Raw genomic sequence first — 15,097 nt, forward strand, 5'->3', positions numbered from 1 at the left:
ATCCCTGCCCCTATCTGACACTGTGTCCCTTTGCGGCTCAAACTCTACTTCTGCTAGCTCGATCTGCACAAGGAACTGTTGCTCAATTGTACTCTCTAAGTGCCCATCGACTTCTCCATATAATCCTCTGTTGGGACTCCAACGGCAGCTATTAAATCTTAATCGATGGCTAGGATTAACTAGAAGTCGATCCGTCTGAGTTTCTAGAACATTCACACCTTGACTTAGTTAATTCTAATTAATTAACCATATTCCCTAAGTTTAGACTTGGGAAATATTTTAAAACTGGCTAATAATCTAATTAAGTCATTTCTAGGTGGAATTTCCAGAAACGATTTCTGGGTTTTGGAGATCCTTTGTATTCTAGCTTCTCCACAAAATTTCTTGGCTAGCACACACCCTATGAAACTAACACCTTGTCGTTGCACTACCCGCCTTTCTCGCCCACGCGGAGCGATTTTTTTTAGGCGGAAGCAGTCAAAAGCGATCGCTCCCTAACCGCTCCCTCCTTAAAAAAATCTATCCGAGAGCGAACGGGAGCAGTCAAGGAGCAAACGCTCCCCAACCACTCCTTAGTTTGCTCCCAAAAAAATAGGGAGCGAAATTTTTTTAAGGGAGTGCGCTCCCAAAATTCGCCCCCTGCGGGAGCGGGTTCGACGAGGGGGTTCTCCCCCGCAACCCTAACACAAGATATAGGCTCCAAGGCAAGGAAAAACCCCTCCAAAGGGAAAACCTAGAAAATGTTTGTCGTCTTTAGAATCTGCTTACAAAGACACTTCCAAGACCCAAAAACCAAAGCCAACAAAGCCTCCAAGCCCCAAGTCAACCCCCAGCAAAATCTTCTTCAAGGCAGCTTCCAGAACTGTGATATTGCTTCTTTGACGTTGCAACTTCAACATCCTGCAACTCCTTAGAATTCCGGCCTTGCAATTTCTGCCTCCTACAACTGGCAGCTTCACAAACCATAGCGACACAAGAAAAGAGAATATTTGGCAAACTTTGACTTCTGCTCTTCTTCTTCATCCTCCGGCTTCTTTCTCTCTTTTTCGCAATTGTAGATCATACTTGTGTGAGATGAGTGTCCAAATGAGTCGAGCTCCTCTTCTTTATATAGCCTTTCTTGGGGGTTCTGCTCCTAGGGAAGACTTGGTCTTGGGTTTATCCATGGCTTTTTCTTGAAAAAATAAATATTTTTCTTCATTACAATGAGTCCAAACGGGACGATGACACATGACCAATATTATTCTTTATCCTAGTACCTAGAAGACCTAAAAGCATGAAGAACATGCTTCAAACTCAAACTTGAGTATGAAACCCATACTCCAAAAATACAATTTCTTTTTTCTTTATTTTTCTTTCTTTATAAAGAATATATAATGTCATCATTACAATTACATCATAATGACGACGGAACCTAATTACAAACGCATCTCATCCAAGTAAGCACCATAGACTCAACCCCTTGTAAAATACATTCAACCAGCAATGCTCAGGAAAGATTTTGGCCCAATAATAGTAGCAAGCTTGGTCCTTTGGTGAGCAGAACTCAGACAAGTGTACAGGGATCAAACTCGGCCTAGGGAATGCAGGGAAATTAGCTCTATTTGACTAGAAGCTTCGACTTAAGTAACCACAAAGGTGCCCAGCCCTTTTCTAGAAAAAGAAACTTGTCCTCTTGAACCCAGAACTTCGACCTCCTTCAACAATATAAAACTTCATTATCTTCAACAAGGAAATCAACCCTTGAACGTGTGGCTGAGCTTCGCTCCCTTTTAATGGCAATATTGACCACAATTTTGGCTTGAAACTTCCACCTATAAGAAGATATATAGAATACACAAAATCAAAAGATAAAATCAACTGATAACACCTTTTACTTCCATTATCTTCTTCAAATCTTCGTTCTCAGTCAAGCAGAATGGCAAAATCTGAGTGATTTCGCTCTCTAAACCAATTAGGGTATATAGTTTCAACACCAAAGCTAGAAATGGCAACTAGGATTTTTTCAAACCCTAAAATCTTCTCCAAAAACTCTCCACAAATCTATTTTCTCAAATAGAAAATGATAGAATGAGGAGAGACTCCTCACTTTTTCCCTTTTATGACTTAGTGGCCACTTTCGTCGCAATTTTACCTTTTTAACTTTATAGTCACTTTAGGAACTTTTCATTTATAAATTGAAAGCGACTTTTCATTAGCCTAGGATATGACTCATTTTTCACCACTTTGGCATTTAGAATGTTCTTTCCTAGGTGAATCATGTTCCCTTAGTTAAATTTCTCCCCGCCTTAGCCTACATGAACTTTATTAGGCTAGCAGAACCCTGTCTTATGCTTCCTAAGTGATTGGGGATATTACACCAACAACAACCAAGGTTTACCAAGAATAATAGCTCAAAACAGATAGTTCAAATGCAAGATATGAAAAATGAAATGGGGTAAATGAGGCTAGCCAAGCTTTTATGAAGGTGACCAATGTTGCTTGGGAGCGGGAGCGAGAGCGGGAGTGGGGAGCGGGAGTGGAGAGCGGGAGCAGGAGCGACCATTTTCAGAAGCCCCGGTTTGGGAGCGAATCCAGGAGCGATTTTTTAAAAATATATATATATATATATATATATTTTATATTTTTTAATTTTTGATACATATATGTCAACAAAAACATGTAGAATGATGAATTAGACATAAAAAACATAAAAACACATAGATTGATCATTGAACCATATCACATCAATCATCTAGAAATTATAATCGTCATCAAGTTCATCAACCATGTCCACAAGTTAGTAAAATACACATTACAACTACAACATATTGAGTCTCATGAATCATGATTCATCAAATTCAATCTTAGAGTTTCAACTTCAAGCTTTGAAAATTGAAAATTCAATAACATTTATCATCATTGATCACCAAAGTTGTACTTGTAAGCTAAGTTTAACCATTACAAGAAGTAATATCTTAGATATTTCTAAGTCCTAACTTCTAACTGTTAACATGATATGAAATGTTATAAATTTATAAAATGAAACATGAATAATGAAATGAAATGAAACAACTTTAGTCTTTCACGAAGCATCATATTCATAATTCACAATCATTACCAATGAGTTATAATTGCCAAGGCCCAACTTCAAACTTCAAATTTTCAATGTCACGGTGATATATTGTTTACAAAAAATATCATTATGATATGAAAGAGTCAAGGGTCAAGAGTCAAGGCCTCAAAGTCAAAACTCAACAGTTATGAAAACTAAAGTCTAATAGAAACTAAAAAAGACAAGTAACTGTAAATCTACATGTGGCCCTTGCCACGAGAGTCTCCAGGAGTATAAGCAAGTCTTGGTGGTCTTCTAGGAGTCTCTCGCACAGACCGACGACCAGAACTAGAACCTCCACGTGAGGGTGTAGATGGAGGTGGCGATAGCAAAGGAACAAGACTCGGACCTCGAGCACTGATACTGGATGGTGGAGGTGGAGGTGGCATGGCTGTTGCAGCTGCTTCATCTTCATCCCTTACAAGTTCCTCTTCCAGTTCTTCAAGATGTACAATGCCATCCTCCAAATTGTCATCCTCTGGGTGATTGTCCCAAATTTTATATGTGGGATCCTCATAAGCCCGATCATAGTAATGACTCAACAACCTCAAGTTGTAGTGCACATAAACCAAGCTTTCTGCTCAGTTTTCATTGAGTCTGTTTCTTTTCACATTATGTATGTAGTTGTAGGTGCTCTAACACCTCTCTGCAGAAGAAGTATTTACAACCTGTGATAGAACTTTTTTTGCCAATTTTGGCAAAAGTCCCTGGCCGCCATATGTTTCCCACCATGTGAGAGTATCAAATCTATCTCTGTCATCCATTGCATGGAAGTTACCATACAAACCAGTGCCACTGAAGTATCTGCCTATTTCAAGGCGCACAGCTGCACATTCCTCCCTGTCAGGTATCAACTTTTCTAATGCTTCCAAATATCCTCTAGTTACCTCTGCATCTAAATGGGGTTTGGTCCTAATCCCACCCCTTGGTGCAAGTTGGCCCAACCAAGATGTAGAGTAGTATTTTGGCGTAAGGATATACGCCAAGCAATGTAGTGGAAGATTAAGCCTATTCCATCGTTCACACACACAATCGTGAATTAGATTGTACAAGTCGAGATCTCTGTTATGAACAATATCTTTTATTTGCCCCAACATGGTATCCATCTGCTCATACACCTCGCCAATCACTGGTTTGTCTGTATCTACAAACCAAATCATGTGATAAATGGGCTTGGTGAAATCCAATACTTGCCTCACACTTGTCCAAAACTGACCATCAAGAGCGGCCTCCTCCACCAGTTCAAAACCTCACCTGTCAGCTGCATTTGTAGCCCTTTCCTTTAATACCTGCCAATGTGGACTTGATACCATGCTAGCCAATGACTCTCTTACCTTCAAAAGGCGCTTGAAGGTGAGGTAATAGCTACCAAATCTGGTCTTCGCAATCTTCAACAACTCCAATCTCGAGTGACTGCGGAAAAGGCCATGGGTATTGCTATGATTTGTAATAAATTTTATCATTTGTTTGCCTTTCTTGTACAAATCACCAATCCATTGGTATTGTGCATTTTTGTTTTTGACAACATCATGCATCAGAAGGTTCAATGTGTGAACCAAACATGCAGACCAAAATATGTTGGGGTATTTATCCTCAATAATTGCTCCTGCTGCCTTACAATTAGGAGCATTATCAGTGATGACTTGGATGACATTGTATGGCCCAATACGGTCAATTGTTTCAAGTAATGCTTGTGCAATGTTGATGGCGGTCCTGAACTTGTCTGAGTAATCATGTGCAGTTAGAAAGATGGGACCACTAATAGACACAGCAAGAACACTTATCAATGGCTTGCCTTTTACATTTGTCCATCCATCAGATACAATGGACACCCCATGCTCAGTCCAAGAACTTGTCATTCTATTCAAAGAATGTGATATTTTTGCTTTTTCATGATCAAGGCCAACTGTTCTTGCCTTGTCATACCCAGGGCTCTTGTATCCTTTAGGGGCATCATTTATGGCAGAAACCATTTCGTGCCAATAAGGTGAGCGAAGAACATTGAATGGTATCCCACATGCATAGAGAAACCTGTAAACCTTCGAATCCACATCATTCCTACACCCCTCATCAAGGAAATCTGATATGGTTCTACGCCTTAAAGCTGATGACCCTGTGCCTCCATATCCACTACCTTGGGAGGATGCTGAAGGAGTTCTTTGTGATTGTGAGCTTGGTTCAAAGAAACCCCTTGATTTTTTTGATTTGTATTGGGCTTCCTCCTCTTCCCTTATGTATTTGTTAAATTGGCAACTAGGGCCAAACTCCATGTGGGTTAGCTTATTTCTGGCAGCTGATATTTTTATTGGATCCCTCTCGTCGAGAGGTGTAGGATTGATCCAAAGATCATCCGATTCCGATAAGTATTTATGGAGATATGAATTTATTTTGTTTATGTAATTATTATCAAACCGACCAGCACTTATGTAGGCTCTAGAAGCCCAACCGACGTGTCTATTCAACCTCTACATTTTTAGTATAAATAAGAGAGGATTTGATGTCATTTAGAACACATTCTCCATGGGAACTCCTCCTCTCCACGTCTTGGGTTTTTGGAGAAGGAGGAGAACCAAAAAGATACGCACATTCTTCATGTGCTCTCCTCTCCACATCTTGGGTTTTTGGAGAAGGGGAGACACTAATGAAGGATGCCCTAAGATGTTGCCCTAATGGATCTGTCATAACAACGCAGGATCTGGCAGCATGGTTTAAGGATCTATATGCAGTCGTGAAGGAATAAAATACGTTGACCTAGCCGCAGTCAATAACCATATCATGCAGGCCCTAAATCTGGCAGCGTAGTGGACATATACATACGCAGTCATTCTGGCAGTGCAATGAACATATATACGCACAGTTAATGAAGCCGCAGTCCATACATATATACGCACAGTTAATGAAGCCGCAGTCCATACATATATACGCACAGTTAATGAAGCCGCAGTCCATACATATATACGCACAGTTAATGAAGCCGCAGTCCATACATATATGCACAGTTAATGAAGCCGCAATCTTTGGAATGAAGACGCAGTCCATATATATATACGCACAGTTAATGAAGCCGCAGTCCATACATATATACGCACAGTTAATGAAGCCGCAGTCCATACATATATACGCACAGTTAATGAAGCCGCAGTCCATACATATATACGCACAGTTAATGAAGCCGCAGTCCATACATATATACGCACAGTTAATGAAGCCGCAGTCCATACATATACGCACAGTTAATGAAGCCGCAGTCCATACATATACGCACAGTTAATGAAGCTGCAGTCCATACATATATTACACACAGTTAATGAAGCCGCAGTCCATACATATATACGCACAGTTAATGAAGCCGCAATCTTTGGAATGAAGACGCAGTCTATATATATATACGCACAGTTAATGAAGCCGCAGTCCATATATATATACGCACAGGTATGAAGCCACAGAGGTATCGGGTCAAGGCATGACTAAACGCCACATTCTAGATATGGAACGCAGTCATATATGTCCCCCACAGTTTGGAACACGCAGTCATATCTGAAACCCACTGTTTGGAACGCAGTCATAGAACCTGCAGTTATATATGGAAACGCAGTCACGTATGTAAACGTAGTTAGCCACAGCCAAGGTATGAAGCCACAGAGGTATCGGGTCAAGGCATGACTAAACGCTATTATAAAGACTCATATACACAGTTAATGAAGACAGTTACACGCTCATGGAGTTTTGGTCTTCTTGCCTCCTCCCAGTCTTAATGTCTTGGCACACCATTGATGAAGCAAATCCAGGAGGTATTCTTGAAGCAGTATCCTCATAATAGCCAGTAGTGGTTAGGGTTTGATCTAGAAGGACTATGTTCTCTGCATAACTATTATAGCATAGAAGATCACTATATATATATCTTCAATAAGTATATAAGGAATGATCTTCGTCACATGTTCCTATGATCTTGATGGCTCTAATGTGAATGTGTATCATGATGATCTCAGCGGAAGGAATGATGAAGTAAAGATGCAGCATGATGGGCAAGTTAAGTAAGGAACAGCATGATGTATGGGTAGTATGATGTAGATCATGGACAACATGATGTATGGGCAGTGTGATCTATGAGATCATGAGCAGCATGATGGTGCTAACGGTAAGGTGCAACAAATGGATGAGATGCAACACGATGATAGGTATCAGTTGAAGTAGAATGTCTTCAACTGATCTCATCATTATAGAAGATGATCTATGCTCAGATCTAGATAAGTCAAAGTGTTGACCTCTGTTGTAAATGTACTCTCTCTCTCTTTCTCTGCTGAACTTTGAAGATAAAAGAAGATTTGATCAAAGGGTTTCCCCACACATTGTGGGGTTTGTCCCTGGCTCGCGCCATATCTTGTGTCCTCTTGCCTTGGCTTGTCTTCAGCGATTTATATTTATGTTCTATCTGCAGTTTATCTTAATGTTGATGTGATTGCTAACTATGAAAATTTAAATAAATTTCTCTAGCATAGAACATACCAAAACTTAACAGTATTTGGATCCATCCGCCACTGACACCGCTGGACAAGTTTTGATTCCTATTTGTTTGTCTCCATCCCATGGCCTTTTCCCGCAGAGGTGTCTTCTAGCATGGGTGTATGAACCTGTGTAATCACTGTTGCGATGGGGGCAATGAAATTTAGTGGTTCCACCCCCTCTCCCTGTTTCAGCCCTGTTAACATATTTCTACAATAGGGTTTGGTCTTGTTTAGTTTTTTGAGGGTCATGTTCACCCTCCTCTAGCTCCTCCTCACCGGGGTTTTCATCAATTCGACTTTCTCCAGCTTCTTCATCCCCCTCTTCAGTTTGGCCCCTTCGTTTCCTACTCTCCAGCACCATAATAACCATAAAAGGGACCAAGAAGAGGAAAATGCCAAGAAATATAGCCAGGTCCATGGTGTTTGATGTTTGTAGGGTTTTGAATCTACAAATTAATTTAATTTATTGGGATTAATTAATTTAATTTAAATTCATGATTTTTAAACTAAATAAACTAAATTAAATTAACTAAATTACTACCTAACTAAATTAAACTAACTAAACTAACTAAATTACTAAGTTACTTACCTCTTTGCAGGCTTGCTCCTCGCTTCTCCTTGCTCCTTTGCTCTTGCTCTCCAAGAAACTCAACTCAATGAAGTGATAATGAATTTTTTTAGGCCCATTGGGCTTTTAAAACAAATTTTTTTTTAAAAAAATTAATTTTTTTTTTTTTAAATTTAATTTTTTTCGAGTCCGCGGAATTTTTTTCCGCCGGATCGCTCCCAGTGCCGCCGAAACGCTCCCGGAGCAATTTTTTAATGTTTGGGAGCGATCGGGAGCGATCGCTCCCCGATCGCTCTCGGGCTTAAAATTTCGCTCTAGGAGCGATGAAGCGATCGCTCTCTACAACGCTCCCGAAAATGGCAGGGAGCGCAAATTTTTTTCGGGAGAGCGCTTCCGAAAATCGCTCCCGTCCAGGAGTGATTTCATAAGCGTGCTCCCGAGCCGCTCTGGAGCGCGATTCAGGAGCGGGTTCGGGGGGGGCGCTCCCCCACAACTCTGAAGGTGACATAGGGTTTATGTCGAGTTAGAGGTTTTCTTCCTTTTCTGTGCTTGGTCCCCACTATCTATCAAAATGCTTGTTTGACACTAACTCATTCAACTTAAACTTGACTGAACCAAGTCTAATTGTGACTCTATCTAATCTGATAAATTTAGCTATTGACTCAACCTTTGGCCAAGCTAGTAACAAAGTCAACATGCTTTTTTATCAAGCCAAGTTTGAGTGACTCGACCGAATAATGACTATAGTGGTAATAACCATGACCTTTTGTGTCAATGATGCAAAGACAAAGATTATGGCTTTAAACAAGTCTAAAGATAAGGCTTATGATACTACCCTAAATTAGGGTTTCCTCCTTAATGTCCTTAAAACCCTCAAGAATTTTGTTTTTTTGGGCTTTCAAGTGTTTGATTTTATCTCTTTTGTCACTATTTATGGTCTCCCTTCTTTTTGCAATTCTCAATGACATTCTTTAATATTTTTAATGTTCACTCATCATTATCCTTTTAACAGTCCATTTGGTTATTTGTGGCCACCAATCGATATTCATAATTAATTTAAGAATAAATTAAATTACAAGTATTGTGCTACATACCCCAACTCTATTGATCAATAGTGATGTATGTAGATGATTATGCTGATAGTAAAGGTAATGCTATTGTTGACATTCTCATAGATAATGTTATTGCTTCTCTCCTATTTTTTTCAAGTTGTGTACAAACACATAATCTATGTACTTTGTTTATTGTCATTAATCTAAACTCCTAATCATGTACAAATAAACAAACAATGGAGGATTGGACCTTACAAAAGATCTATGTTGCACAGGTTCCCGAACCCAGGGGTGGGGTTCTCGAACCCATCTAGGGTTCCCGTCCCTAAGTACCGGATTCGGGTACAGGTTCTTCTCAAAAGAACCCATAAGAACCAGGTTCTTGTATGAAGAACCGGGTTCTCCAAAAAAAAAAGGTTTTTCTGTTTAACGGGTTCTGGGGTTCTTCGGGTTCTTGGGGTTGGGTTCTTAGGGTTCTTTCTAAAAAAAAATATATTAAAAATTTAATTTTCAAATAAATTTTTTTATTGAAATTTAAAAAAAAAAAATTAAAAAATAATAATATGATATTTATTATTAAGTTTTAACTTTTAACAAATGTCAAAAACTTAAAAAAACCTAATCTTTAACTAACCTTAAACCCACACATCGAATTTCTGATTTCATTTTTGTTTTTTCCAGTTGGTTGAGTCGTTCCCATTTACCATTTCCGGTGGCAGTGGGCAGCTTCGGCGGCAATGGACAAAGCAGCTTCGGCGGCAGTGTTATAGTCATGATGCTTAGTCTCATTGTATTTTATTCGCTAGTTTATTTACTGCTTTATGGTGCTCCTCAAGTTTCCTTTTTCAATTTTCTTACTCAGCTAAGTTGGGTTAGTATAGTTGTTATTCTCTTGATTTCTTCAGGGCACTTCCCGAGAATTTATGTAGCTACTAGATATTTGTATTTTGTTTACAGTCAGCATTTTGTAGTTTCCTTCTTCGATTCATGCTGATGTCTTTTTGATATCCTGATACATGTTGCTACGCAGTTATTGAATATTATTGGCTTCGTGCGTTTGCAAATAATCGGCTTTTCTCTTGTTGTCTCTACCATTTCTCTACAGTTTTGATGTGGTTGCCTTATTCACCTGTTAAACAATTGGACATTAATGTGACCTCTATTTTATTTTACCATTGCGCAGTGCATAGTGGTCCTTTGAATAAAGCGTTGTACTTACCTTTTGGCATTTGCTCGTTGGCTGTCTATGAGGAATATAAACTATGAGGGAATAAATTTTATGCCCACATATACTATAATACTAATCATTTTTTTCGGGCACTGGTTTTTGAATCAACATATTTATTATACCACTTCAAACAATTGCCTTCTAACTTGACTTTTAAACTTGATTGGGATTAAAAGATTTTAAAAAGCACTTTTTTCAATCATGATTTCTGAAATTTATGATTTGCCTGTTAGCAATCAATTGGAATGATAATATTTTCTATATATTTTTACTCCCATCAACCTATTTTGGCTATCAGTGGAAATTAAACTTAATTCTTCCTTTCTTCAAAGTTCAAACCTGCATGCTTTTACAAGCAGAACCGTTCCACTGCATATTGCTCGCTTCCAAATCTTTGTTTACCCAAAGTCTTATAAGAATGGTGGTAACTCCCTTAAAAATATAAGATAAACATAATAGTCCACTATATATCTTCCAATGTCACTAAATTTGCAGCTTAAAAAGCATTAATATAATCCTGTACCCCAATAATCACGTTGTTCTTCTTGTACCATGGTTCTCCCCTAACTGTGCAGCACTATTTTTCTTTTTTATCAGAGGGCAGGACGGGCTTAGCCTGGTTCACAACAAATGATTATGACATATACAACCTTGTAAATCTGTAATCTTTTATGCTTCTGCACTTATCTTGTATGCTTCAAATTTTCCAAACACATCAATTGTGATCTCCTCGGTACTTCACATTAGCACCCTTTCAAATTTACACTGCACAGTGACTAACACAGGTCAAGGGAATGTTTCAAGCAATATTATGTACATTGGATTATATCCAAAAATATTATGTACATTGGATTATACCCAAAAATATATATATAGCCCATACAAGTCTACACAACCATAACTTGAAGCATAAACATTGAGAACTCATCAATGATCATCGTTTGCTTTAAAATGCTGAGAATACTTTAGGACTTTCTAGTGTACTCCTGAGTTTGTAGCAAACTTGGCTAGTTTATCTCAGTCAGATGTTTGTGACAAAATCTGTCCCAACTTTCACCAAAATGGCTGAGTCCAGAATTTACTTGAGTAAATGTTGGACTCGCTGCTTGGGCATTAGACATCTTAAAATGTTACATGTAAATTCTTGCTTTATGTTTGAAATAAGTAGCATAAACATTCATGGATGCCATATCCTAGTATGTATTCTCAATTTTAGTAGTAGCCTTGAGCTCTCTCACATAGCTGTCATTGTTACACAGAAAAGATTCAAAAGAATGTTATGCTGTCATAAAATATAGCTTAGTCTCTCATTAATAATTATTATTAACATCTATTAACATAACTTTTACTTTGAATTTTGTTAAACAGATTCAAATTGTTTTCCAAAATTTGCAAAATAAAAAATGTCTTCATCAAATCCACAATATCCACTTTGGAAATATGTGGATAGGGAAAAACCTCCAAAAGGTGCTGGGGGGACAGCAACAATAAAATGCACTTTATGTCAGTTTGAATGGAAAGGGAGCTATACCAAAGTTAAAGCTCATTTTATGCAGATACCAAGGAAGGGTGTTGATGCTTGCACTGGAGACCCAAATGATCCCACTAGACTCCCTAGTGCACAAAGAGAGCAACAAAAGGCTGATGGTAAGGAAAGCAAAGAAATCTCTAGGCCATATCACAATGTGGCTGAAAATGATGATTGAAATGAAGAAGAATTACCATTTGATGATGAAATTCAAGTTGGTGATGAGCATGTGTCAGTGTCATCTAGAGCATCAAAAAGCACTATCAGTCAAACACGGAATAAGCCTAAACTTGGTGGCCTTTATGACATGTTTGATGTGAAAGTTAGGGAGGATGTTGATCTTGCAATAGCAAGATTTTTTCTTGCATGTGGCATTCCCTTCAATGCAGCCCGTTCCCCCTATTTTGAGAAAATGGTTCGTACTATTAACGATGGACCTCAAGGGTATAAAGCTTCTGGTTATGAAAAGCTCCGAACTGTATTGGTGGACAAAGAGAAAGCCCATCTTGAGAAGGCAATGGCACCCTTGAAGGCATCTTGGAGTGTAGATAGATGTTCAATTGTCATGGATGGATGGACTGATTTTAGGAATCGTCCATTAATAAACATCATTGTCTCTTCCAAGTCTGGCCCTTATTTTCTCAGAGCCATTGATTGTTCTGGTCAAGAAAAGAACACTATGTTCTTAAAATACCAACTATGTGATGTCATTGCAGAGGTGGGGCCATCCAATGTTGTTCAAGTTATTACTGATGCAACGCCAATGTGCAAAGCAGCAGGGGCAACGGTTTAGAAGGAGTACAAGTAAGTGACAAGTTTCAACTTTCAAGTTTGATTTATCTTCTATTTAAATTACATAAATGATAAATTAAATTTTTAATTTTGACTATAAGTTTGATTTGTTTTAACTTTAGCCCTTGATTACATTTTGATTTATTAATATTTTAATTTTGTCCTTGATGTACCCAAGCATATTTTTTGGACACCATGTGCAGTGCATTCTTTGAATAATGCATTGAAAGACATTGGGAAAATTGAATGGATTCAAGCATTAATTGAAAATGGCCACAAAATTCAAATGTTTATATGCAACCATCATCAATGACAAGCCATTTACCGCACTCATGCAAAAATGGAGCTTCTTAAACCAGCAGATACTAGATTTGCAACTTACTACATTTTACTTAGACGGCTTGTGGAGATGAAGGAGGCTTTATCTACCACAGTCGTCTGTGACATGTGGGAACAGTGGAGGTTATCTACCTCAAATGCAGCTTTGGAAGTGAAGAAGTTGATTTTTAATGATAATTTTTAGGTTGATGCCAAATTTGTTGTGGAAATTATAGAACCAATTTGTGATATGATCTGCTATGCAGACACAAATAGTCCATGTTTAGGTGAGATTTATGAGAATATGAACTCCATGTGTGAGAGGATCCAAACCGTCACAGATAGGAAGGATCCTACTTTATGGCCACAACTGAAAGAGTTTATACATGTGCATTGGAATAAACTGAACACCCCTCTTCATATGGCAGCTTATACAGTTAATCTAAATGGTATGATCCCACAACAGGAAGGAGGCCTCCATCCCAAGATAGAGAGGTGTTAAAAGGATTCTTGAACACTGTCAAGAAAATTTATGGTAGTACAGAAGAAGCCTCTGACATACGATCTCAGTTTGCCCAATTTTCACGTGGCTGAGGTGTCTTTGGTTCACATGCATCTTTGGCAGATAGACGCAAGAAGAAGGATCCAATTGATTGGTGGTGGCTTCATGGTGTTGATGCTCCTGAGTTGTAACAATTTGCCATACGGTTACATGGACATGTAGCTAGTTTGGAGTTCCTCATCTTATTCAAAATTTGAAAAATTCTCAATTAAATATAGGAAATTAATTTTAATTTTTAAATTTAAATTTTCATTTTAGTTTTAGTTTTTATTTTTAAAATTTTAATTAATTTAATGGGCTTCCCCTAATATTTCAGGTAGCTAGTTCTTCATCTTGTGAGAGGAATTGGAATATGTATGCGTTTATTCATTCAGTAAAGAGAACTAGGTTAGGCTCAAAGAAGGTAGAGAACTTAGTGTACATTCATAGCACACTGCGTCTCATATCTCGAAAAGACCCTGGGTATAAGGAGGGTCCTTTCAAGAGATGGGACCAACACATAGATGATGTTATGTGTGTGAACGAGGAGATACAACCAGATGACCATATTGAGCTACCTCCAATTGCTATGGATGAGCAAGAGCCTCAAGATGAGAGTGATTCCTACCTGGAGAGCATGCTAGCTGAAGATCTAAGTGATGTTGGTGACATGGATGTTGATGACATGGTTTGAGGAAGCCATTGTTCATTAGGCTTTAGCTATTTTTATTTTAGTATTTTAAAATTTCCTAGTTCATGTTTGGAGATGCTTTAAGGCAAATTTTCAATGTAGTATGACAATGGACATCTATCATGATTCATGATTCTTATTAATATGTAAACAATGAATAGTTTTTTGGTAATAAATTTTGAAATTTCAATGTGAATGTTGAATGTTCAATGATGTGCATGTTTAAATGATTAAAGTTTTCTTGTTTAACGTTGAAAAATATACAAATTCAAATTTCATATATATTATTAATTATAATTTATAAAATATAATTATTAAAATTTAATATTATTATATTACCCGACGAACCCACACACCCTGTTTCAAAAAATGTTGTCCCTGTCCCCGAACCCACATTTCCTGGCAACATAGCAAAAGATAACGTATAACAAGAAAACTCGATCATCTTCAATGGAAAAGTATGCTCATAGATAAGAAGAATTTTGTCTTGTTTATCTACCTGTCTCAAAAGCACAGATAAGATCCTTCGAGTAGCCTCATGCATCTCTTGGTCACGAGTTGCGGCCAAAGAATCAACCTGCAACCATTTGGAAATCAACAAGTCACTATATTGAAAAATATGCCATGTATTCCATGATTATAGCAAGAGAATCATGCAAGGAAACAAAGGTAGAGAAAAAGGCATAATAACTACTAGTTACAAATTAGTGGCAAGAACCAAATTTTGACTTTGCCATTAGATTCAACTAAAATGTAGTCCACATGCATTCGCAATCAACT

At 38.0% G+C, this 15,097-nt stretch overlaps 1 protein-coding gene across 3 annotated transcripts in view; it reads right to left on the reverse strand.

The window, feature by feature from the left end:
* The window catches only part of LOC149261654 (P-loop containing nucleoside triphosphate hydrolases superfamily protein), a 407,150-nt gene that overhangs the window by 144,066 nt on the left and 247,987 nt on the right, over positions 1 to 15,097 (reverse strand). For 2 of the 3 annotated variants that reach the window (XM_089422575.1, XM_089422565.1), the window contains one exon: positions 14,817 to 14,894. The exons of the other annotated variant lie outside the window; for it this stretch is intronic. In XM_089422575.1, the coding sequence (XP_089278701.1) occupies positions 14,817 to 14,894 (78 nt within the window). The remainder of the gene's footprint in view (positions 1 to 14,816; positions 14,895 to 15,097) is intronic. 3 annotated transcript variants of the gene reach the window in all.

This window comes from Pinus tabuliformis, chromosome 6 (assembly GCF_031772625.1).
Source record: "Pinus tabuliformis cultivar Carrire ecotype Pingquan chromosome 6, CPIR1, whole genome shotgun sequence".
NCBI classification, from domain to species: Eukaryota; Viridiplantae; Streptophyta; class Pinopsida; order Pinales; family Pinaceae; genus Pinus; species Pinus tabuliformis.